This window comes from Thunnus albacares, chromosome 14 (assembly GCF_914725855.1).
Source record: "Thunnus albacares chromosome 14, fThuAlb1.1, whole genome shotgun sequence".
Taxonomy (NCBI): domain Eukaryota; kingdom Metazoa; phylum Chordata; class Actinopteri; order Scombriformes; family Scombridae; genus Thunnus; species Thunnus albacares.
In genome coordinates, this window is record NC_058119.1 from 18,447,504 (window position 1) to 18,471,806 (window position 24,303).

The window sequence follows — 24,303 nt, forward strand, 5'->3', positions numbered from 1 at the left end:
TAGAAGGCTGCAGTGGTGTCTCACACATCTGTTTCAAGGTCAGTTGATCAGTCATGTTATCTAACCTCCATAAGCCTCTTGGCCTTTATATTCACACTGATTCTCTCAGCTTGTCAACATGCATCTGGCCTCTCCTCCAGTTCTACAGGGCCCTGAACATCCGGGTGGCGTTGGTGGGTCTGGAGGTGTGGAGTGACTCAGATAAATGTCCCATCACTCAGGATCCCTTCACCACCCTGCATGAGTTCCTTGACTGGAGGAAAGTCAAACTGCTGCCCCAGAAACCTCACGACAACGCTCAGCTCATAAGGTGGGAATTTAACTTATGTAACAGAAGAAACTGACCACAGAAATGAATAAACAAATGCACATATTGGTACATTAGACTGAATCTTTAAGGACTGTACAAGTCATTTTACATGTGTAAGTTGAAACATGTTGAAATGAACAAAAAAATGTACTTTCATCCCCATTACCATACAGTATAATGAACAAATGTTTACACTTAACACCACATACAGTAAATAAAACAGTTGCCATATCACCATGACACCCAACCTAATACAATCACATCAAACCAAACATATGATATTGACGGTAAAACATGAAATAATAATACATCTCAATTCATTTGCACATCCACACTGCAAAGAAACTAATTTTGTTTTTTTATGTTATAGGACTGTCTTTAAAAATAACCACTGTAGTTGTTTATTTAAACCTTTTTTACTACATTTTTGAAAAATGAAGTATAACAAACTATTCCATCAAGTTATGGCTCTATACATAACTGTATTTTTCATTGCATTGGTCTTTTGTTGAGTTTGCACAACGTGACCTCTCCTCACCTGCCTTATTTGATAACTATAGGTACTTGTAGAAAATACTATTTTTTTATATGTTCTGTATTTTGTATTGCACTTCTAAACAACAAGAATAGACTTCATCTTAACCTGGTAGGAAATGAATCCAAAATCTAATGAGTGTTTAAATTCCTTTCCTTCTTTCTTTAATATTTTTATCTCCTCTTCACACTGCTTCTGTCTACTTCTGTCCTTTGTAGCGGGGTTTACTTCCAGGGCACCACCATTGGCATGGCGCCCATTATGAGCATGTGTACAGTTGAACAGTCTGGAGGCATTGTCATGGTGAGTAGAAAACCTTCTCCCTCCTCATTCCTCTTCCTCTGTGTAGCCCGATTGTATCAGTGTGGACATTGTTCAGATTGCGTCTGTTAACAGTATCCAGACTTGATTTACACAAAAAGGTGTTGTTTGCTGGAAGAGCCTTTATAGACAGGTCTGGCAGGGAAGTCATGCTTTTAAATATAATGATATTTGTGCTGGCGCTCCCACAACCTTCCTGCCCTCGCCATTACCGCAAACACCCACGTACACAAAGGAATAAGTAATAATATACTCTCAAAGGCCTTGCACTGCAGATACGCACACCCTTGTAAGGACCTTGTAAGCCTTGCAGTCATTCAATCAGGCTTTCTTATGACATCTCTAAAAGGCCTGGTGGGGCAGAGGGGTAAATCACAGGCCACAGCGTTTAAACAAAACCACATTTACATTTTTATGAGATGTGATAAATAGTTTATGCCGGCTCTTACAGAGCACACATTTGAATCCGAATGCATTTTTTTTACACACAACTGCACATCACCCCTGGTACACAAAATTATTACACATCATAAATTAGCTGCCTGTTGGTTTTCCCCTGCCCCGCTCTCGCACTTGACACCCATGCCAAATCACAAAGTGGTTATCAGCCCAATGCCATTAGGCCCCCGCCCAGATGTGTATCCCCATTAATAGATATGTTTTCTGCTGGCCATGGCTGCGGTGAGGCTACTCCAGATGTTTGTCTTCCCCGTTACTTACAGATGGCAGATGGCTTGGATCGTGATTAAAGGGCCATGTAACCAGTTAGAGGGCGGCCACATGAGATGAACCATTTCTCAAACCGTACACTGCTGTATGTTAATCAGTCTCTAATCCTTTATTTGGTCCCCATATTCTTTCAGTTTGCACATTACGATGTTACTTTTTCAAGTAACTTCACAGGGTCTTTATGTGGAGATGGTTAGCTAACAATATCCACTTTTTATATGGCACTCTTGTCTGGGAGATGGGTTATTTTCTCACATGGCTGGAAATGATATCACAAAAACCATCAGACTATTTGTTGGTTGCAACCAACACTATCAAATTCTCAGCAACACAACAATGGCTGATAGATACCTCAAAGTAATGATTGTGGCTTCCAAGAGTTTCATCCATTTCTGCTGACTCTGATATAACACTTTTTGTGCAGCTATGAATTACACACACACAAACACACACGCATACATGTACAAACACACACGACACTGGTAAACATGACAGAAGCAGGGAAAAGTTTTCCCATCCTTCTTTCTAATTGGGGGTGCAGCTCCCTGCGATGCTGCTCTGTAATCAGAGCAGAAAATAGCTCAGCTTGCCCTCAACTTTGACATATGACCTTGCCTTTCAAAGGAAGTATGTGATTTTCTTATATACATGGCAAAGAACATCCAAAGACCACAGTAACATATACAGAGGAGAAGTGGGCAGGCTCTTTTGGGAGTTCTCTACATCACAAAATTTATATAAATAGTAGAATATTAACGCCCACCTCCCCCAACCTTGACTGTGAGTCTGTGAAACTGCTCATTTTCAAATGTATGCTGATCAAGACAGTTTTAGCTTCAGCAGTGAACAGCAGCACTGACCTGCTGGAGGAAATCTCTCCATTTGTGACTGTCCGCGGGAGGAGAAGCTGCTGGCAGCCACAAAAACAGCCAAAATCCTCTTTCGTCCTGAACCTCTTTAACTCTCCGGCTGTCTGTTTCTGCAGTTATCAGCTGGTAAAACCTTGTTTTAAAACATTAAATTGCGGTGTAAGCAGAGATCCACCATTACTGAACCTGTTCAACAGTCATAGACGGAGAGAGTTCCTCCAGCAGGTCCATGCTGTTGTTAGTTGCTGTTTGCTGCCGAAGCTAAAACCAAGTTAAACACAGACAGGTTTATTTTAAAATGACTTCTGGCTTGTTTAAATGTTATTATTATTATTATTATTATTATTATTAGTAGTAGTAGTAGTAGTAGTAGTAGTAGTAGTATCATAATTTTTCTCTGACCAGAGGATGTCACTGAGCAACTCCTGCCCTCACACATCCCCACCCCCCTCCCTCCTCTTCCTCCTCTCAGTCCTTTGCTCCCTTTTTAGAATTTTCCAAAATTATTCAGTGGGTAGACTTAGGCTCAGACCTTGGGGTGAAGTTAGACTTATAGTAGCTAACGTTAGCCCAAGTGTGCACGGCTCGCTGTTTCTATCTGTGTCTATATATGTAAGATTTGGTGCATGGGCGTGTTTGTCCCTTTACCAGTCTCACTTTGGCTTACATAAAGTATACACTACATTGACCAGTCATCCTCCAACCTTCCCCTATCTCTGTGTCTCTCCTTCCCAGTCTCCTTCTGTCTCCCTCTGAGCCCTGTCTATCAACAAAACAAACCTTTACATCTTTCTCTCCTCATTCTCCGTCTCTGTCTTCCTTGTGAAGGGCAGTTGTTGTGCTTATCAATGCAGTAGCAAGTCATACAGCGGCAGGTTTATGGAGCTATGATTGGTTCCGCAGGGGTAATGGGATGGCAGATGAATTCAGGCCTCCATGAGGAGAATGAGTAATAAAGGAAGGATGAGGGGGGCAGATCGGACAGTTACTGCAACTGTTTTGGGAGTCTGCAGCTTAAAAACGGTCTTCTGTGAACTTTCCATTTCCTTTCTTCTCTTTCTTCTCCTCTTTCGTGAGTGACTGTGCACTCCAGTTTGGCTTGGTTTTTACTCAAAGCTTGCTCAAGTAATTTGACAGATTATACATAATGAATGCTCTTTCATGTTCTGTTTTTATAATATTACCATGTCGTTTTCCCATCATAGGATCATTCTGAGAACCCACTGGGTGCAGCTGTGACTTTGGCCCATGAGCTGGGACATAATTTTGGCATGAACCACGACACCCCAGAGCGAGGTTGTGGCTGCAGGATGACCGTTGATCGTGGAGGCTGTATCATGACTCCATCCACAGGGTGAGACTCCCATGATCTTTTCATACAAAAAAAAGTATTAATGAAGAGATCATAATGATTTTATGATGAAAATTTAAGAACACAAACAACTGTAGGAAACTTAATGTCTACTGCACCACACTGTCACTTGTTGGTAGTGATTTATTAAGCTGTATGTATTGTACTTTTAGACTGGTTTGATGCTTGTTTTTTGCATACATTCACTTTTCAATATGTGCTCCATTCATTATTTATTTACAGCATTTTTTGCCAAGGATAGAACTGGCAAAACTGGCTTTAGATTTAAAATCTTCACCTAAGAAAAGAGTTTATAATGGGGACTCGAGGCTGTTCCTCTCCGGTTTGGGTGCATTGGTTTAGAGCTTCAGAGTTTTTACGCTTTAAATCCTTATTTCTCACAGCTATGGGATTAAAATGTTTATCAGCTTAACTTTTCTGAATAAATTAGCGACTTCTTTTGCACCTGAACAGTCAAAAAAGATTAATTAAACTACACTAGTTGCACAGGTTGGACCATTTACAGCTGTACATGATGCTCCATTGTTAATTGTTGTTGTATGAGGGAGGGTCCCACATGCACGCACACACACACGTTGGCCTGAGACTAAAGCAGCTGCTCTAGCATTCTACTCGTGTTGCCTGGGTCGCTGAGATAACAGTGCAGCTGCAAGTGATGGACTCTGTGACTGTTAGTAAACAGCGAGCAGATAAGGCAAACCCAGAGCATAATACCAGATTTCACCCTCAGTCCGATGCCCGTCTGGTTTGTCTGATGGAGAGTTTCCTAAGCCACGGGTGAATGTGCTCGGGACAGATTCCACAGCACTGGGAGGAAGAGAGAGACAAAAGGCTGAAAGACACAGTTACTATTATTATTTTTATTGAGTTTTCAACTGCATACACAGACCTACCCATACACACTAACATCAACCCTGGCCTACACATACATGATATTAAGGGGGGGTTATATCATACACAGTAAATGGGGCTTTGTCCAGTTTTGAAATTACAGCAGGAAAGATCGCCAGGTCTTATAAAATGTTCCGGTTGAGCCTGGAGTGGTATGTTTAAGCTGTTCGAGTTTGAGCGGTGCCGTTACATCCTCCAGCCAGCTTTGATGAGATGGTGTTGCAGTCGTCAGGCGAGCAGTGTAGAGGAAGCTACAACTATAGCTTTGTTAGCTGTGATCTTTAAGTCCTCCTGAACTGCCCTGAATATGTCTGTCAAAAGGTTTGGGATCAATAACTGTGCCACACACATTTAATCCCTGTCTAAAAATCCTCCAGCTGCAGACAAGACCATAACATTTGGCTGTGGGTGCACAGTTCATGTCCGCATCTTAAACAATTCTCATCTCCTCCTGACAAGAGTTTTGCCAATTTTCTGCTGGTCAGATGGATCGTGTGAAGTACTTTAAACTATAGTTGTCCATGCCTGATGCCCATCGATGAATAATGAACCAGACTGACTGCCAAGACATTTCTAATATTTGTAAGCCCAACTCCTTCATTGCAGCTTAGTGTGTTCTAAGGAAGGAAATGTAGCTGCATGGATAAAAGTCACAGTGACCAAAGAGAGGAAACTGTTAATTAGGTGGACAAACAGAAAAGTGGACTGCATCTAAATGTAAAAACAAGTAAATACAGTTGCTTGTGATACTGTGATCTATTCAGAATGACATTAACTAAGATATGAGAAACTGAGCATTTGTGTTTAAAGCAGTGCTACATTCGAGTCTTTGAGGAGTCTCTGTGAATGTTTGCTGGCCCTTGTTGGGGCTATTGTCATTTAACATTGACATTTAAGATAGGTAAAAGGCTAGTTAGGGTTGCAACTAAAGATTTTTTTGATTGTTTAGTAAATGTTTAAAATATAAAAAATAGTGACAATTTGTGAGAGGCCACGGTGATGTCCTCAATTTGATTGTTTTGTCTGACTAACAGTCTAAAATGTTGAGATATTCAATTAACTGTAATATATGAATATGAAGAAAAAAGGCAAATCTTCACATTTAAGAGGCTGAAACCATCATGTGTTTGGCATTTTTGCTTGAAAAATTGCTTGAAAAACTGAAACGTTAATTATCAGAATAGTTTTCTGATGATTGACTAATTGATTAATCAACTAATTGTTGCAGCTCTAAAGCTTTTTTTCAATTATGCAAACATTTAATTCAGTTATGTCCAGGAGTAAGGAAAGAGCGGGGTGATGAAGTGGTGACTATCCTCTGCTGCTGAAGTGGAGCATTTCTCTGAATCTGAAATGAATTTGGGTTAGCGTGAGTGGATATTCTTAGGATAAAATTTGATGATGATGTGCGTATTAATTAAATAACAAAAAGACTACTGAAAATATTGAGTTTGAATGTTCATTAAACCTTCAAGTCCCTGAGGTTTTTTCACCAAAAATATTTATGTTTCTGATTTTTTTGCACTCAATAATAATAAAACTATAAGCATGAGCACAGTTGGCGATCAGAGTCAGAGAAAAGGTTTTTCACATGGCATGCTCTAAAAAGAGAACATGAGACAGCGAAAACAGAAAACAGCTTTTAATCAAGAATGAACTGACTCTTAGTCTACTTTCTAACAGCAGTTCAAAACCAGTATGTCTCATGTAAGCACAGATCTTTTTGGGCATATATACCCACTCAAATGATCTGAACTGAAGCCACAGAAAATAAACCATCTAAGAGCCCAATATGATCGATCCACCTTATTTTAGGATTCACATTTTCTTAAATCATCATCTCATTATACTTGAAATGAGAAAAGATTGTACAATAGAATTTTAGTTTCTTTCATGTTGTTGGCGTGTATACTCATTCACACCTCACATTAACAGTATTCATTTTTCTTTGTGTTGAAGCAAAAATACCAGAGGGGAAGAAATGGCCAAACAGACATGTTTTTAACGGGCACTGCACTACAAGAATTGTCACAAAAAAAAACTTGAATTACCTTCCACTGTACAAGTAGAAAAGGGAGGGAGGAAGAGTTGTCAAAAACTGTGCTTGTTTGTGCAGACACTGGCAACAGTGAGCTCATCCTGCTGCTCTCATACGATAACATTTGTTTCAGAGAAAAAAATGCATAATGCACCGCTGGCTTTATGCAGTAAAGATTTGAAATATGCACTCAGTGTACTGACATGACTTTGCTTTAGCTCGTCATCGGCCAAAGATATCAAATGATGTCATGCAGCGAGTTTAAGAAAAAGACTCTCTGATCTAAATGGGTTAGAATGAGTCACGGCGTTATTACATTTTTTATAACAGAATAGGTTAATAAAGCACAGTTGCTCCTTTTCTTCACTCTCTGCTACATAATTATGAGATTAGACATATTAATAGTTGAGAAAGGTGATCAGTGACCTTTTATTCTGAAACTCGCTCCTCTGTTTGCTTTGTAAAGGGTGCAGGTTAAATCTGTACATCCTGGTGACATTTTGCCTGACAATTTTGTTTGATACATCGACTCTAAGTATCAGTATTTTCCTATTTAATTATTAATATTTTTCATTGTGCATTGACCATTAATTACTGTGCTCCAGTCTGGATGTTGGTGCTCAGTGAATATAGAATTTATTGGAGTTCATTGATTTCTATGATGGTGTGGTGAGCTGAATATAAAAAACTAGAAGATGAGAGATAATACAATAAGTCGACAAGTCCTACACTGTGTAACCAGTTTATTGGATACACCTGTAATGTACAATCTAGTGCAGTCCAATATAACAGCCCTTCAATATGCTCTGCTAATCAGATTCAGTTTTTATTTACCTTATATACTCTGTCGGTTCATAAAGCTGCCCTTACCAATATTTTTATACCAGAGGAATAGTTGATATACTGCGTATATTTACAGTCTTTATGCTAAGCTGAGCTAACCATCTGCTGGCTCTAGCTTCATATTTAGAATACAGATATGGAAGCAAATGCTTAAAGCAAATAAGTATATTTTCCAGAATGTGAAGTTATTCCTTAAACAGTGGGTCAAATGACTATGAGCAGTCGCTCATAAAGGTGAAACCCACAAAAGTAAGTTTATTTGTAAAGCACCTTTTAACAACAAGGCCATTCAAAATGCTGTAAGACCAAAAAACGCATATAAACAAGAGATAAAACGTATTAAGTCTTTGTTCAACTGTTTATTTTACAAGGGCATTTGAAAACCCCCGTCATCCCAGTTCCACAGTTTTCAATTTTGCCCCTAAAAAAGACCTTTGTGTGCTGACATGTTCACTATATCAACCCATCAAACTCACTTTTGTGTTCACAATCTGACATCACCTGATACCAAATGGTAAAAAAACAAACAGTTAATACAGCTCTGGACTTTTTTTGTTTTAATGTTTGATGTTAAGGGTGAGAGATCATCTATATTGTCTGGACAATGTTATTGTCTAGATAATATCTGTTTTGCTGCGTCAGACTACGGGCCATGGAGCAAATTTGTCATGGAAAACATTTTGCCAGTTTCTCAGCCAGCTTGAAAGATTAAAATTATGAACTTACCCAAATTCAAGCTTGACTTAGCTGGTTATCTCCCAAATTGAATTTCCTGAACTATCAGCTGGAATTCAGTTTCCTGTTGACAAAACCAACAATTTCAGCAACCAATATAGAACTCATTTCCCCCATCACAGATCTGCTTCCTTTTTTGTATATTAGCAACCTGCTTTGACCCTCAGCCCACATGCCTCCAGAATGTTAAACACAACGTTGTAAAGCAGTGTAGCTCGTTTGACTGTGTGTTTTGGATACTCTCGGCTTAGACATGCTAATGGAGGAGAGGACAGGCTGCATCTAAATGACGTGATTATCAGTGACGCTGCCAGCTGCAATCAGGGCCAGGGCACACAGGGAGAGATCCGCAGAGAGGTGCTTTATGCCTGGATAGACAGGCAGAGCGAGGAAGCAGTGGTTTTATTTGTCTTTTATCTCCCTCAGTGGTAAAGTAGGAAGAGAAACACAAAGAGGGAGAGAGGTGAGAGCGGGAGAAACACAGGAGAAAGATGACAATGAAGGAAATATTTCGGTACACATTCTTTACTCTTTATTCTTTATTTGGATCCCCATTAGCTGCCACAAAGTGGTCGCTAGTCTTCCTGGGGTTCATACAAAAACAACAATAAAAACAAACAATAATTAAAATCACACTGTATCAATAAAATAAAAAAGGCAAAACAAGCCAAATATAAATATTAGAAAATAAGTGAAATGACTCTACATAAGAAACAATAAACAATAGTAACCTATAATGAAAACAAAAACAAAATTGTCACAAATACATGACAACAAAAAGAAAATAAAAACAATCAAAGGTTCCGAAACGGCAAAAACCGCAATGACATTGTATGAGATCCACCAATTTTTGTTTTAGTAACTTTTTAAACAAAAATCTCCTTTTGGTCTGTCTGATGTTGATAGGGAACATATTCCAAACAGAAGCTCTATGAAGAACAGTCTTCATCATACAGTTTGTTTGTTGACTTGGCACCACCAGATGACCAGTGCTCACTTGATGTGGATTATACCCATGACAAAAACCAGCATATGATTTTTTTTTTTTTTACAAAAGAAGTGTGTTGTATTATTCCAAATATCATTTTGCATGAATAACAAAAGACAAGATTTTAATTTAGCCTCCACAGTTAGCCACAATAATCATTCATGCATCTCACACACATCAGCACAGAATAAACAATGAAGAGTTAATCTGGTTGCTCTGTTCTGTGAAAAGTTTTTTTTTTAATGTTTCTCAGCAGCAAATACAATACATTTAATAAACAAATACAATGCATTTAATTTTGGCAATGTTTAGTACTAATTTGTTCATTCTCACCCATTCGGTAATACTATGCAACTCAATGTGTAGATTTTCTCTCAGCTCCACTTAAGTTGGTGACACAGAGAACAAAGTTGAGTCATCAGCAAACACAACTACATTGGCGTTTTTAACAACATATGGTAAATGATGGTAATTAATAAATGATGGTAATTAATTAATCCCTTGTGGATCACCACAAGATATTTTTTTTGCTGTCAGAAAAACTGCCATTGAAAAATACTCACTGTGTTTTGCCCAAAGTAATTCTTCATCCAAGCAAGAGCTAAGAGTGAAAAACCATAAGATTTTACTGTGTCTAAGTTTAAAACTAATTTATTTTATTATTATTTGCACTTACTTTTATTCAGTCTGTTTAGTCATTTTTAATACACATATTTCACTGGATGGAGAATTTAACTATTGGAGTGTATGTTGACTGGCCGCTCTGACTTTGGCAACTGATCAGCCTTTTAACGCTTGTTTGGCTAGGCTGTTTTTTATTCCTGGTGGCTAACTTTTAACTACTTATAACACTCTAGACTGGCCTTTCTCTCCACTCAAGTGACTGAGAGTAAGTGGAACACTAACTGCTAACATGATGGCTGTGTGTGATTCTTGCCATCTTACCTTCTCCAAGTTGAAGGACAACATCACTCATCTGGAGGCTGAACTCAGTCAGAAGGACAAGCTCATCCTTGAATTCTCAGCTGTCATTACTGCTCAAGCTAAATTTCTTGCTGTCCTGGGCTCCTCTGGCTGCGATATCCGGGACAGGACCAGCGGGACCTGTTCCCCCAACTGCTCAGTTCCAGTACCAGATAAAGACACCACTATTCCATGGTCCTGCTCCATCACCACTGGAGCTCCGGAGGCTGCACCTAGCCAGCCTGAAGATCCCTGGATCCTCCTGGGAGCTAAACCCAAAGCCTCGGCCAGTTCTACTCCCTGTCATGGGCTTGCAGGGAGTTGGTCTGTCGTTGGCGAGGGTAAACACAGTGGCAAGCGGTCTTATCACTCTCATCCATCTCAGGAGATTCCACTCAAAAAAATATTAAAAACTCCTGGATTTAAAAGATTTCCCCCCATTGGCCTGTTCGTCCCGTTTACCGGCAACCCTCATGCCTGGTCTTCAGTCCCTTGCACCCAGGCAGCCCATGCCAACTGTGCATCGGTGCCCCGGGCCGGCAATGGGCTTCTCCCCGTCGCCTCTACACCTGACACCAGGCTACTCTCGGGCCATCCACTGGGGGTGGGGTGCAGCTCCTTAGCCTGCTCTTTGCTGCCCTGAGCCACAAGCTGGTGCAGCACATTCTCTATCGCACCCAAAGCATGGCCCACTGTCCATCTCCGGGGGTGCAGCTCCTTCACAGAATCGGGGAGCACAGCACTCCCCATTCAAGATGCTGATAATCGGTGTCTCCATTATCAGAAAATAAAACTCAAGCAGGCAAAGACTTTTTCCCTCCTAGGTGCTACAGTATCAGATTTAATGATCCAAATCCCCCACCTGCTCTCACAATACTCACATATTAAAAAGATTGTCATACACGTCGGCACTAATGATACTCCCCAGCAACAATCTGAAATGCTCAAAGAAGATTTCATCAGACTTTCTAAGCTCCCTGAACTCAATGTGAAACACATGTTCATCTTTACCCTATTCCCACTCTGGGCTGCGGAGTGGGACGCTTCACCAGACTCCTTCAGCTCCATTCCTGCTCCAACTTCACTGCAGGGTGCCGAGCATCGGTTTTATTGACAATTTTAATCTGTTCTGGGAGCACGCTACACTTTTTAAAAGGGAGGGTTTACATCCAAACCAACTGGATTCTCGCATGCTGTCTGCCAATATTCTTCACAACACTCTGATTAGCCCAGCTGTGTGAATGTCATCATACACCAGTAAACCTGTCACAAACTCCCTACTGGTCCAATATCGTAATAAATAAGAATCATTCTGAGGCTAGAAACCAGGCTGTTCCACCCACCGTCTTGTATGATAGCTCCCCCTGTTGGCCTCCAGTTTCTCATATCCCTGTTATTTGGAACTCCAGATCCAGTTTTTCTGCTTCAACTCGCCAGTCTAGGGGTGGTCTGAATAAGAGATAACTGTACTGTATTAACTGTTTGCCAGCTCCCCAATTCCCTGTTCTGTCATCTGCCCCTCTAAAATGTGGCCTGTAGAATGTCTGATCCCTTTCCAATAAGTCCTTTATCTGCAATCATTTTATAACTGCTAATTGCCTGGGCTTTTGTGTGGCTGCTGAGACCTGGCTCACTCCTAATGATGCTGTCCCCTTAATTGAGGCTATCCCTGCTTTTCCCATTTTCATCTCCACCTGGCATTTGGGTCGGGGTGGTTGCACTGTTGTCATCCATAGAAATAGTTGTAAGTGCTCTTTTCTGTCTTTTGGTTTTTTAAACTCTTTTGAAGTCTTAAGTTTTTTTAAAAATATTTCTGGTCCAGTTCCTCTGCTTTGTATACTTTTATACAGACCTCTGAAGAGTACTCATCCCTGGTGACTCCAATATCCATGTATGTTGCCCTTCTAACTATTCCCGTGATTTACTGTATCTTATTGAGTCTTTTAGTTTAAACCAAATTATTAGGTGCCACACATTCTAAAGGCCATACCTTAGATCTGGTCCTCACTACTGGTTTTCGCCCCATAAATGTGAACCTTGTTGACTTTTATGTCTCAGATCATAAAGCCATTATTTTTACTGTTCCATTATCTCCTTCCACTGGTAAGCCTCGTGCCACTGTCCTGTCACATGCCATTAAATCTTTGAAACTTTCTCAAATACCTTAACCTCAAGCTCTTTTATGCAGCAACAGTGCCCTGATGCCCTGAATAATTCTTTCAATAATATCTCCCTCTCTATCCTTAATCATACTGCTCCTCTCAAAATCAGAAAGAAAAAGCATAATCCTTCTCCATGCCTCAATGAGCACACTCAAGCCCTCAAGAGAAAATGCAGAAAAGCTGAAGTCATAAGGAAGGCTAATAGGTTACAAGTCCCCCTTGACATCCAAAGAAGTCACATGGTCAGCTATCAGACTGCTGTTAAAGAGGCAAAATCAGCCTAAATTTCCAGTTTGATTTCCAATAATTCCCATAACTCCAAAGTCTTATTGTTGTGAGCAGTTCCTCCACCTCTAATACTGAACTGAATTAGCAGAGGAATTTCAGACTTATTTTGTTAAAAAGGTGCAGAATATTAGGACTCAAATCATTTCAGACATGCGTGTCCTATCTGTCCTCCTCTCAAACTGTGCATTGCTGACTCAATTTCAGCCAATTTCCCTCTCAGTCCTAGAAACCACTGTCTCTCATATTTAATCCTCTTCCCAGCTTGATATTATTCCCTCTAAACTTTTAAAAGACTTATTGCCCGCTGTCAGCCCCTGCATCTTATCAATTATAAATTGCTCTTTAGCCACTGGTATTTTTCCTTCTTGTTTTAAACATGCAATTGTGCAGCCCATGTTAACCTATTTATGTATGTGACCTATTTCATAAGTATCTTTCTTATCTAAGGTGTTGGAGAAAGAAAGATTGCCTCTCAATTGATTGCTTAAATGAGTGTTAACAGCTTTCTCAATAACTATCAATCTGGTTTTAGAGGTCTACACAGTACTGAGACGGCCTTAGTTATGGTGACAAATGACTTACTCCTTGCTGCAGATAAAGGTGAAAGCTCCATTCTGGTCCTGTTAGACCTGAATGTGGCATTTGATACAGTAGACCACTCTATCCTTCTGCAGTGTCTTGAAACTTTGGTTGGTCTAAAAGGGGTCAGCTCTCATCTATTACGATCCTATATGTCCAATAGAACGTTTTCTGTTGTTGTTGGAAATGTCCCATCTTTTGTTTCCTAGTTCACTCACGGTGTTCCTCAAGGGTCAATCTTGGGGCCATTGCTGTTCTCCATTTATATTCTGCCCTTGGGTCAGGTCATTAATAAGAATAATGTACAGAACCATTGTTATGCTGACAACACCCAGTTATACGTCCTGTTACAATCCACAAATCATAGCAGCCTAACCCAACTTAACGCCTACCTTTCTGTTATCAGTTGCTGCACTTCTCAAAATTTCCTCAAACTTAATGACGACAAAATGGAAATTATCTTGTTTGCCACACTCATTTCTTTCAATCGGGTAGCCTGCAATCTTGGAGCCCTGTCAACATAACATTAAGCCAAGTGCATGAAATTTGGGTGTTTTGTTTGATTCTGGCCTTTGTTTTGATGACCAAGTAAAGAAGGTTGTTCAGTCATGTTTCTTTCAATTTACGTTAATTTCAAAGATTAAATCCTTCTTATCCTTTGAGGATTTACACAGGGTGGTCCATACCTTTATTTTTTCTTGTCTACAGGCTTCCCTCTATCGTCTTCAGTTGGTTCAAAATTCTGGTGCTAGGATTATCACTAGTTCAAGAAAACAAGATCATATAACTCCAATTATGGCCTCCCTGCATTGGCTTCCCGTTCATTTTCGCATCAAAGATCTACTAACCCCTTATGTGCCTGGGCGCCCTCTTAGATCGGCTGATAGTGGCTTTCTGGTTGTTCTCAGAGCCCAACCGGTGACTAACAGCTATCAAGATTTTTCAGTCCAGGCCCCTAAACTCTGGAACGACTTACCTGCTGAGATTAGGTTTGCTAAATCTATCACTGCTTTTAAATATCTTCTTAAAACATTCATTGTATTTTATCTTCATGTGAAGCACTTTGTAACATTGTTAAGAAAAGTGCTATATAAATAAAGCTTATTATTATTATTTGAGCTTTGCAATAAGAATACTGTGGTCAATGACATCAAAAGCTACAGTAAAATCCAAGAGGACACATGGATGATTTTGAAAGGCGTATGAGGCATAAAGTCTTGCCATGAAAGATTTGTGTCACAACAAGTGGAAGATGAGGGACAGATGAGAGAAACAGACTTTACATGGACACCCCCCCCCCCTCCTCCTCACAACTTCTAAAAGACTTCTGGGGAAAGTCTTTTAGAAGTTGAGCTAAGTATTGCATCATATGAACGTGTGGAGAAAGCTACTTAAAAAGTACTTTCCTTTGTCTGTACCTGTAACTGGGCAGAAAGGAGAAACACAGCAAGGAGCTATGCCTGGACTTTAAGGCCAAGAGGTGAAGTCTTTGTCAAAACAATATGAGGGAGCTCGTGATTTGTGTTATTTTCTTGTCAGAATGACAGAGTGCAAGTGAGTTGAGAAGGTAAAAAAAAGGTCATTATATGAAGATATTCTGGTGTGTAGAGATGGGAAAAATCTAGTGTGAGTAAATGTTTGCAGTAAATTTAGCTTGTGTTTTGCCTTTTTCCCTGATATTTAATCACCACAGGCCCCTGCCAGTGTTGCAGCCTAACATTTGCTGAAAGGTCAGACATGTCTCTCCTGCTTAACTAGGACTAAATGCCTGTCAGTCTGTGGTGCAGCTGAGAGTGCAATAGAGGCAGCTTGATGTCAGTCAGAGAGCCTACAAATAGAATAGCCCTCATGTGACCAATGCCTCTACTGTCTACGGACCAATTTCACTCTCCATCCAGACTGACGTTTCCTCCTCCTCTGAACCCACCGGCTTCGCCTCATGTGTTGAGTTAATCAAACTGACAGGAATCATCTGTAGTGCACATACAGTATGATTGTATATTCAGGAAAAGCTGCTTGGTGCACTAAAGCCTGTATCCACATCGCAGTAAGGGCTTATCTGAATGCTACAAGATCATTTTGAATCATTATGAAAAGGTTGCTTCCTTTCTATTTCACTTGACCCTATCACATCACCCCACATCACCACCTTTTTCTATTCTTAAAACATTCATTTCAGTCATGTGTTTCAGTTGTATTTGTAGTTTTGTTTGTGTTCTGTTAAAATGGGTCATTCCTACTGTGGAGATATATCTTGTTTTCTTTGTTATTGCTGTTCTGTTTTTGATGTCGGTGTGGATCATCTGCACAATTGACCTTTGTCACAGCAGACATTTTGATAGATAGTAGGAAAAGCACAGGCTTTACTTATAATGTTTCTTAATGTTAAGCTGTCCCTTGACATTGTGACAGTGAGCAAACATGCACAATAACGAAACTGAAGCAGCTAATTCAGCCATTATTGATTTGTTAATTGCACTTATGCTTTTCCTACTGTGACATGTCCCAATGTATTCAGAGAAGGCCTTTCAGTGATAGTGAAAACAGGTTTGCATCATTAGGTCCTCTAAAAAGTCCTCTGAGCACAGTCAATTGGAGGAAGGAAGGATAAAACTCATCTGCAGTAGATGTTGATGCACTTGTATGTGCACAAATGTGGCCTGTAGATAAATTGTTACTGTCAGCAGTTACTGAAGTTCATTGCTATGCTTGATACTGTGTATTCTTTGAAAGCTTTGCATTGGTCTAGCTCACCCTGTGCTTACCTTAGCAGATGGTATGTTCTGACAGAGAAGGTAAAAGGCCAGTCTCTGTTCTACAGTAGTGTAGTGGGAGTGTTGGTGGCAGCTTGCTGTGAGGCTGTGTATTTTATGTGTTGATTTTTTTTCCGTCTTCAATTTTACATTATTTCTTGAATTTCCCAGGTTTTGTTTTTGTGTCTTTTTTAATCAACTGCTCCACACATTTCTGGCGTCTTTGACATCCCCTTTAAAGTTTTCCAGTGCCAAATTATATCTCCTGTTCTTTATGAGATGCTGGCATTACGGTCATCTTGAATGTACAGGCAGCATAGATGAGAGATGGTTAAACCTAGTGAAGCGTGTATTGGTGAAAATTTGGTGGAAACAAATCCGTCCTCTCTGAAAATCAACAGAATCAAATCAAGATCACATCACTTGACAAAATAGGAGGGGGTAAATACCTGTTTTTGTTGCCACTTTAAACATTACTGAATGAATCCGAAATAAAAGAGCAGAACAGAAAACATTAATATTTTCATAGTTCTCTGTGATTATGGCTTTTACAGGAACTGAGTCTACTATTAGTGAGTTAGCGCCACATATTTTCAGTATCTCTGTATGAGACTGTCTGAAATTAATGAGATTATAATCTTTAACAGTGTGTTATTCTCAACGTGAATGACATATTTGTCTTTCAAATATTACCAACAGCCAGAAAAGCGGCTGGCTAATTAGATTTTCTGTAACTGTTGTGTGCAGCCAAATTTGTTCCGCCCCAGCAAACTACACCTGGAGAGGGTGCAGGGCTTTAAGCTAATAATATCCAGGGAAACCTACACTTTCTGCACGGCTAATTTCCTGGACAGCAGAGCAGCAGTGTGGTCTCAGCTGTGATAATAAGCACCTTCGACGTGGGTCTATTCCAAATTGAAATCTGTACATTTGAGCTGCTCGTACATTATTAATGCTTATTTAGGGTGTGTCTTTCTATGGGTTTATTGAAAACATTGACCTCTTTACCTCATGGTGTCAGCTTTTTTGTTTCCTCAGAGGTATTGCCTTTAAATACTGCATTTCTTTAAATCTAGCCATGGTTAGAATAGTACACAAAGCATTACATTTGATTTACAGTATGACAATGTATACAGTGTGAGTTCAGAAAAAAGCCACGATTGCTTTGCTCATTGCACTGAAACTTTCTGCAGACCTCTACAGTCAACGTCTGCATCACATACAAAGTGAATAGTAATTCAGCGTTTTTCCTGTTCATATAGATTAATTTTCTTCCTCCCGCTAACAGTCACAGACATTCAGCTAATGGCACAACAACTCTTGGAAAGAACCTCCTCAGATTTTGTCCCTGATATAGTGTTTGTGCTAATTTGTGTCTGGACAGTACACTCTTTCCTGTATCTGCTTGCTGTCATTAAAAGCTGCACCAGGCAGTGGGTGACAGAGAAATAAGATATTCTTGCTGCATCCTTGGGCACCCCATCAAGTTGACACCACATCTGTTACCAGCATGGAAGAGGGCACCTGTTACTTGGAGGGATGTCAGCTCAATTATCAAAGCCGTGTTCATATGCAATCATTGGCCACATTGAACATCAGTTAAATGTACATCGTTTGACATGGTTTCTTGGCTCCCACCATTCCTACTCAGTGTGCACTCATCTTTAAATAGTCAAGCATAAATGACAGATCACATCTTAATTTCTCACTTGAAGAGAGTTGTGTTTAATTGGCTTTTAAATGTCATTTCAGTGATTCAAAGTCCAATCAGTAGTCTCTGTCAACTTTGGCTGACATTTTTAGTGTATATCTTTCTTACTTAAAATCAAACTAGTGAGAGAGCTGTACAACATACTGGTGGTGATAGTGGACATGTGTTTGGTCAGCATAATCTTAACTTTGTAAACTGGCCAGAGACGATGAAGTGTGTTTTTGGTTCATGCTCAAAGACTGAAGATAGAAGATAAATCAGTCAATAGTCTGCAAAAGGGAGTAACCCCTGAAGATATACAGTCTCTTCTGCCTTTGCCTCAAACAAAGCACGGCTGTATACATGATGATGGTGCTCAGACCTGAATTCATGTTGTTTTTAACAAACATGTATCCACTGGATCTTGTTAATACTTTCCATGTGGGTCTAATTTGGTCCAAAGAAACCTGATTTTCCTCAGTGAAAAAATCTGCAACTGACAACCATCCCAACTTTCACCATTAATGCTAGTTTATTAAAAACAGACTGTGTTTAGCCCCCTTTACCCCTCATGCACATTCCAAACCCCCTCATACAGATCCTGGAACATGTCTGTCTATGCTTGAATTGGTGCATGGGTCCCCTTGCTCAGGAAGCCAAGCTCCTTTTCTGACTGTGTGTGCGTGGTAAAAAGATTCTAACAAGAGGGATTGTGGGAGCAGATAGAGCAAACGGAGACAAGTGGATTGTCTTTTGGTCAGTGAGAGATGAAAGCGGCCAACACTCAAAGGTGGACAGTCTGAGTTATGTGGATGCAGCGATTGCACCCGAGGGTGGCTTTTAGAAGAGGATGTTTGTCTGTGTTCTATGTTCTCGGTAAATCAAGAAAAAACAGATTTATTTCCCATTGAATGCTTCCACTGTTATCTCCGCTCCCCTCAGGAGGAGCTTCACTATAGTCAGCTAACAGCAGTGAAATATCCATGTAGTAGTAGCCAAATCCCCCTCAGGCAGAGGCAAAGCATCACACACCCCCACCCCTTCCACCCTACCACATCTGTCCAACGCCAGCCTCCACAAACATATTATGTGTAATGTTGAATTTTCACAAATCTGTCCTGTCAAGCCGCAAGCTTTGCAGACAGTCTCCACGCCCTGTTGCTTTTGAAGACCCCAGTCAGTCTATCGCTGCATAAGTGCGTGTATGACATGTTTCTATCTGAAGTCAGGCTTTTCAAGTATCTACTGCCAGCAGTGTCATGTCTGCCAATCCCCTCTGCTATCCGTCGCTCACTGCCACCTCACATCGTCCACGTCCTCTTTCCGATTCTCTGCTGTGACTGTGTGAGCTCTGAGATGCTTATTTGATACACCAAAGCCTGCTTTTCTGTGTCAGTCCTTTTGTGATGCTGCTCTTGTTTGCTTGCTGGCACATGCCGTGAGACCCAGGCTTGGTCATACACAGTGTTGTAACACTGTATGTCCTGTGGCATAGTCGGACACAAGCCTGAGAGGTTAAGCGGCAAGATTTCTGCCATTTTTCTGTCTGTTCCAGCATTTCATCTCCTTCCTTAGAAGATTTTCCAACTCTTCTTCCAAGCCTTACTTTTGAGCCATTTGTGACCCCATCAGAATAACAGCGCTGTATTCTCCCCCCTGCTTGTTCACATATTATTTTAGTTTTCCACGATTCGTCTCTCTCTTTTCCTATTTATTTCTGGTCTTGGTTTGTCGACTCACAAAAGCTCACTCTAGCAGGAGGACCATTCCCCCGGGCTTCACAGCTGTTATTGGCATATCACACAGTTTCATCTTTAAAGTCATAACATTTTCTCATTTTCAATACGAAATCCAATTTCTTTCCTTACTAAATTAGACATTAGTCAGCACTTCAGGTAAGCAATACCAGGGAGTGAAATTAATGCGGTTGAAATTATGTGGTTTCGGGCTTGCTATTTTATCTAATTTCACATACACACACATGCTCACACTCACAGACACATCGTTCACATCCAACATACCCGTCCCCACACTCCTACGTTCAGTCAGTTACTTCAATTGGCCCACACTTGCCAGGATATGCCCCATGAAAATGTAGCTGCCCGAGAAAATGGTTCTCTGGACATGTGATGGCCCGCTTATATATTGAGTTGGATTGAAAATCTTCAGTATTGAATTGGAGCTCATACAATATCAGTAGACCATTAAATTTGTGTGAAAAGGCCTCTTGAATGAGCAGATTTAACAAAGGCAGCCAGTCAGAGCTCTGTCTGTGTCCTGACTCAGAGCTTAGGCAGCTCGGCAGAATGATTCCACTTGAAATCATTTTGGTTTCTGAACAGTAAAAGTATACATGAAGCAGGATTTTTTTTTTTCTTCCTTGTGCAAATTTGTGGAACTTTTTAATATCAAGTCTCTTCATTCCTTCCTAACAGGCAACTTTCATTCTTCTTGTAGGTATCCATTCCCAACAGTGTTCAGTACATGCAGTAAGAAGGACCTTGCCGCCAGTCTGGAGAAAGGCGTGGGCATGTGTCTCTACAACATGCCGGAGGTCAAGGTGCTCTACGGTGGACAGAAGTGTGGCAATGGCTACGTGGAGGAAGGAGAAGAGTGTGACTGCGGGGAGCCAGAGGTAAGGCCAAGAGAAAGGTGCTTCCATGTGGAACCATGTGGATGTGAAACAATGAGAAAAAAAAAGATGTTGGATGCTGGATAAACAAACGTTAAAACACAAAAGCTGTTCAGGAAATTAATTTGGAACTCGTAGTTAATGTGATTCACACAAACTCCATGGGTGGTCCTTTCTCCTAAGTTCAACAAGTTTATCTAATTTTCACTGACAGTAAACTGCCTCCCTTCTTTCAATATGTTAAATTCCCACAGATACGGACTGGGCTAAGCTACATGACTGGAACATGAATCATGAAAAAAAGGCCAAACAGCCAAAATATTTTTTGTGTATCATGCACTTTTGTAACTTGATATTCCCCTCACAAAGCCCATTGCCCAAAGAAAACAATGGTAACTGTCCTGTAAGCAATCATCCAGAACCACTGAGAGACTCAACAGCTCGCTCAGACTCCCCTAACAAACCACAACAAACTTCAAGTTAAACTTTCTCTTGACATTGACGTTGTTATTGTAGCTTAAAAGCACTGAAATCCGCTGTGAAAAAAGAGCCTAAAAGCGCAGCAAACCACCCGAGGCCTCTGATATAAGTGTTTTATTTACATCACACCTTCCCTCAGTCTCCTGCATGTGCTAAACAGTGCTCTGACAGGCTGCCACAGTGATGTCATTTCCTTGTTGAAGGCCCATTAATCAAACCACTGTCCAATGATGTGACAAAGGAAACAAACAAAAGTATGACCGAGCCGAGGTAAAAACATGCTTTCTTAGGCTGTGCCACCCAAACGACCGGGCACGCTCTGATGCATGTGTCCACCCACAAACTGTACACTTTGGTCCTCGCTTCACACACACTGCAGGGCACCTTGGGAAGTGAAGTGAGAATCACATGTGAAGTGAGAATCACTCAGTGTCAGCCAAGGCAGCTGTGTGTCTCACAGAGTGTAAAACCAAATGATGATGAAATATATCACTTAAAGGTCGATGGGTTTCCTGGAGAACAAACTCAAATGATGTCATTGAGTTTTTATTTTCTTCATGTTTAATCTTAGCTGATTAATCTGTCATTGTTTTTGTTGGGGTTTTTTTCAATGAATCGTTACATGTATAGAATGTCAGAAAATAGTGAAAAATGCCTTTCATAGTTTCCCCATGGTGATCAAGGTCCTCAAAATTAATTATTTAATCCAACCAACAAGATTAAAAAAATGTCTGAAATGACATTGAGGTCCCTTTAGTAGTTGTTCTGGAGCTTTTGATGATGGTCGTCATCAGCAGATGTAGTTTAGCCAGTTGTCATGCCATTGGAAATGTTCAAATTTCCATTTTTCCACTTATTTTCCACTGATTGTTTCAGTTCTTCATTTGACACATAACTCATCTTTCCTCATTTCTTTATCTGAATTTAGATGCCTTGAGGACATTTCTGTGGATTATCCATTGAAACAGGATTGGGTGCACTAACTGTTTAAACCCGACTGACTCACTAATGTGTTTGATTATTTCGTGAAGTGGTGTTATAACTATGTAGTCAATCATTTAGAGGCAACTGTAGATAGTATTTTTGTGGAGCCATTGTGTATGACCACCAACGAACCGTCTGCATAGTTTACATTTGCCAACTCCATCTCTGCCAGCTTGCCCTTCCATAACCTCCATGATGTCACCACAGAGTGCCTGTTCGTTTGATCTGCCAGCCCACTTAGACAGAGAGATGAAAGCAACCTTTTCTCTCCCCTCTAAACAATAGGCTTATGTCAGGGCCAAGAGGTAAACAGCCAGACTCATAAAACCACACATCAACTGAAAATTAGACGTCCAACAATCCGGCTGCCTTCAGTTCTCAGCCTTCAACACGTCTTGTCATTACCTTACAGCCCCACCAGCGAAACGCCCACGAAGAGAGAAAGAAAAATGATATAGGCAGTTGTTTTCTGCGCAATAGTGCAATGCGTGACACTACATGGAAAACAAAGCTGATGTGTTTTGGCATCCAATAAAAGATCAACATCACAACACCTCCCTGAAGACTTTTAGCATTACTTCCCTTCCAACTTCTCCTCAGCTGCCAGCAGCCAGCTGATCGTGTCATTGTGGTGAAGTGCTGCGATCTTTGCCTCTTAAGGGCTTTCAAGTCCCACTCCTGCTCCTGCCCGCAACACCCCAACAGCTCAGCCACATCTTTCTACTGTCCACATCTAATCAGAGTTGAAGATCTGAACACACACCCTCCCAGCTGCTGTGCCCGATTCATATCTTTTGCTCTTCTGCCTCACTTTGTTGACCTCCATGTTAAACACACTGCTCTGTACACAAGAATTCCCCAAATCCAGAACATATGAGCCTCTGTTAATGCAGCTCCAAGGGTCTTTAGGTCAGATTGAGTAGGGCGGGAATCCCCGGACAGGAAGTGTGCTCTCCTGACCTGGAGGTCTTGATCTGACAGGGACAGCTTGAGAAAGGGTCTCAAGAGCGGAGATCAGGTCCACATGTTGTTAACTATCTTGTTTTCCTTTCACTTCTCCTAGGAATGTATGAACCCATGCTGCAACGCCACCACGTGCACGCTCAAGGGAGACGCTGTGTGCGCCCACGGACAGTGCTGTGAAGACTGCAGGGTAAGACTTTAAGATGTAGACCTAAGTCTGACTTCTCTCTTCACACACTCTTGGCCATCATTCCCCAATTTAAAAGCCCTTCTTCCATTCTCATAGCTGAAAAAGTTTGGAAATTGTATTTTTCTCTGCTACTTGGATGAACATTACAAAGCTTTACTCTGAAGAGATGGAAGCTTTTTATTTCCAAACTTGAAGTGCAAAGCCCAAAACTTTTTGACACCCTGTTAATTCTATGTGGAAGGTTATTAAGAGGCTCACAATAGTGTGTCCTCATATATCATTTAATATCTCAGGTCAGTACAGTCAGACTTTGTATATTTCAATAATAGGCAGGCAGGTTTCAATTGAGGGAAAGTTCTTAGATAAGTTGGATTGTATAAAGTTCGCTTCCACTGAGTTATTAGTGGTTTTTGCTTTGACAAGTAAATGTTTTTCCTATCTCAGATGTGTGTCCCTTTTTTTGAAAAGGAACGATTGTTGAAGATGATTAAAAGCTCTGAGTCTGCTCATTGTGTCCTTAAACATGTATCTGCACAGAACTCCAATTTAAGTCAAATGAGTCATTTCCTTTGCTTTACACAAAGCATGGCATGACACATCAGTATTCTACAATATTTCACTACCTTTACATGTGTTGTATAGCCTCTTTTACTTTTAAGTCTCACCTTGTAGTGTTGCACTTCTAACACAGCTCACATCTAAAATGATTGGTTTCACATTAATGTAAAGGCCACAGCAGCACGAGGTTAAATATTCAAGAAATACTGTATTAAATGTGCATCATCTTCTTAAGAGACCTGTGATCACTTTGTCATTTAATTTGAATTTTATGCATAGAGAGAAGAAAATAGCCACAAAATGGTATGAAAGAGGCAATTTTAAGTTGTCAAAGAGATTCTTCTCACATCACATCAGTATATAAAAATGTGTTCTCACATATTTTTCTTCTTGTTTTACCATCACAGTGCAGGGCAAAAAAAGTAAAATA

At 40.5% G+C, this 24,303-nt stretch overlaps 1 protein-coding gene across 3 annotated transcripts in view; it reads left to right on the forward strand.

The window, feature by feature from the left end:
- The window catches only part of adam12b (ADAM metallopeptidase domain 12b), a 93,008-nt gene that overhangs the window by 52,292 nt on the left and 16,413 nt on the right, over window positions 1–24,303 (forward strand). For all 3 annotated transcript variants that reach the window (XM_044373057.1, XM_044373058.1, XM_044373059.1), the window contains 5 exons: window positions 141–310; window positions 1,064–1,148; window positions 3,970–4,118; window positions 20,524–20,701; window positions 23,226–23,315. In XM_044373057.1, coding sequence (XP_044228992.1) covers window positions 141–310; window positions 1,064–1,148; window positions 3,970–4,118; window positions 20,524–20,701; window positions 23,226–23,315 — 672 coding nt within the window. The remainder of the gene's footprint in view (window positions 1–140; window positions 311–1,063; window positions 1,149–3,969; window positions 4,119–20,523; window positions 20,702–23,225; window positions 23,316–24,303) is intronic.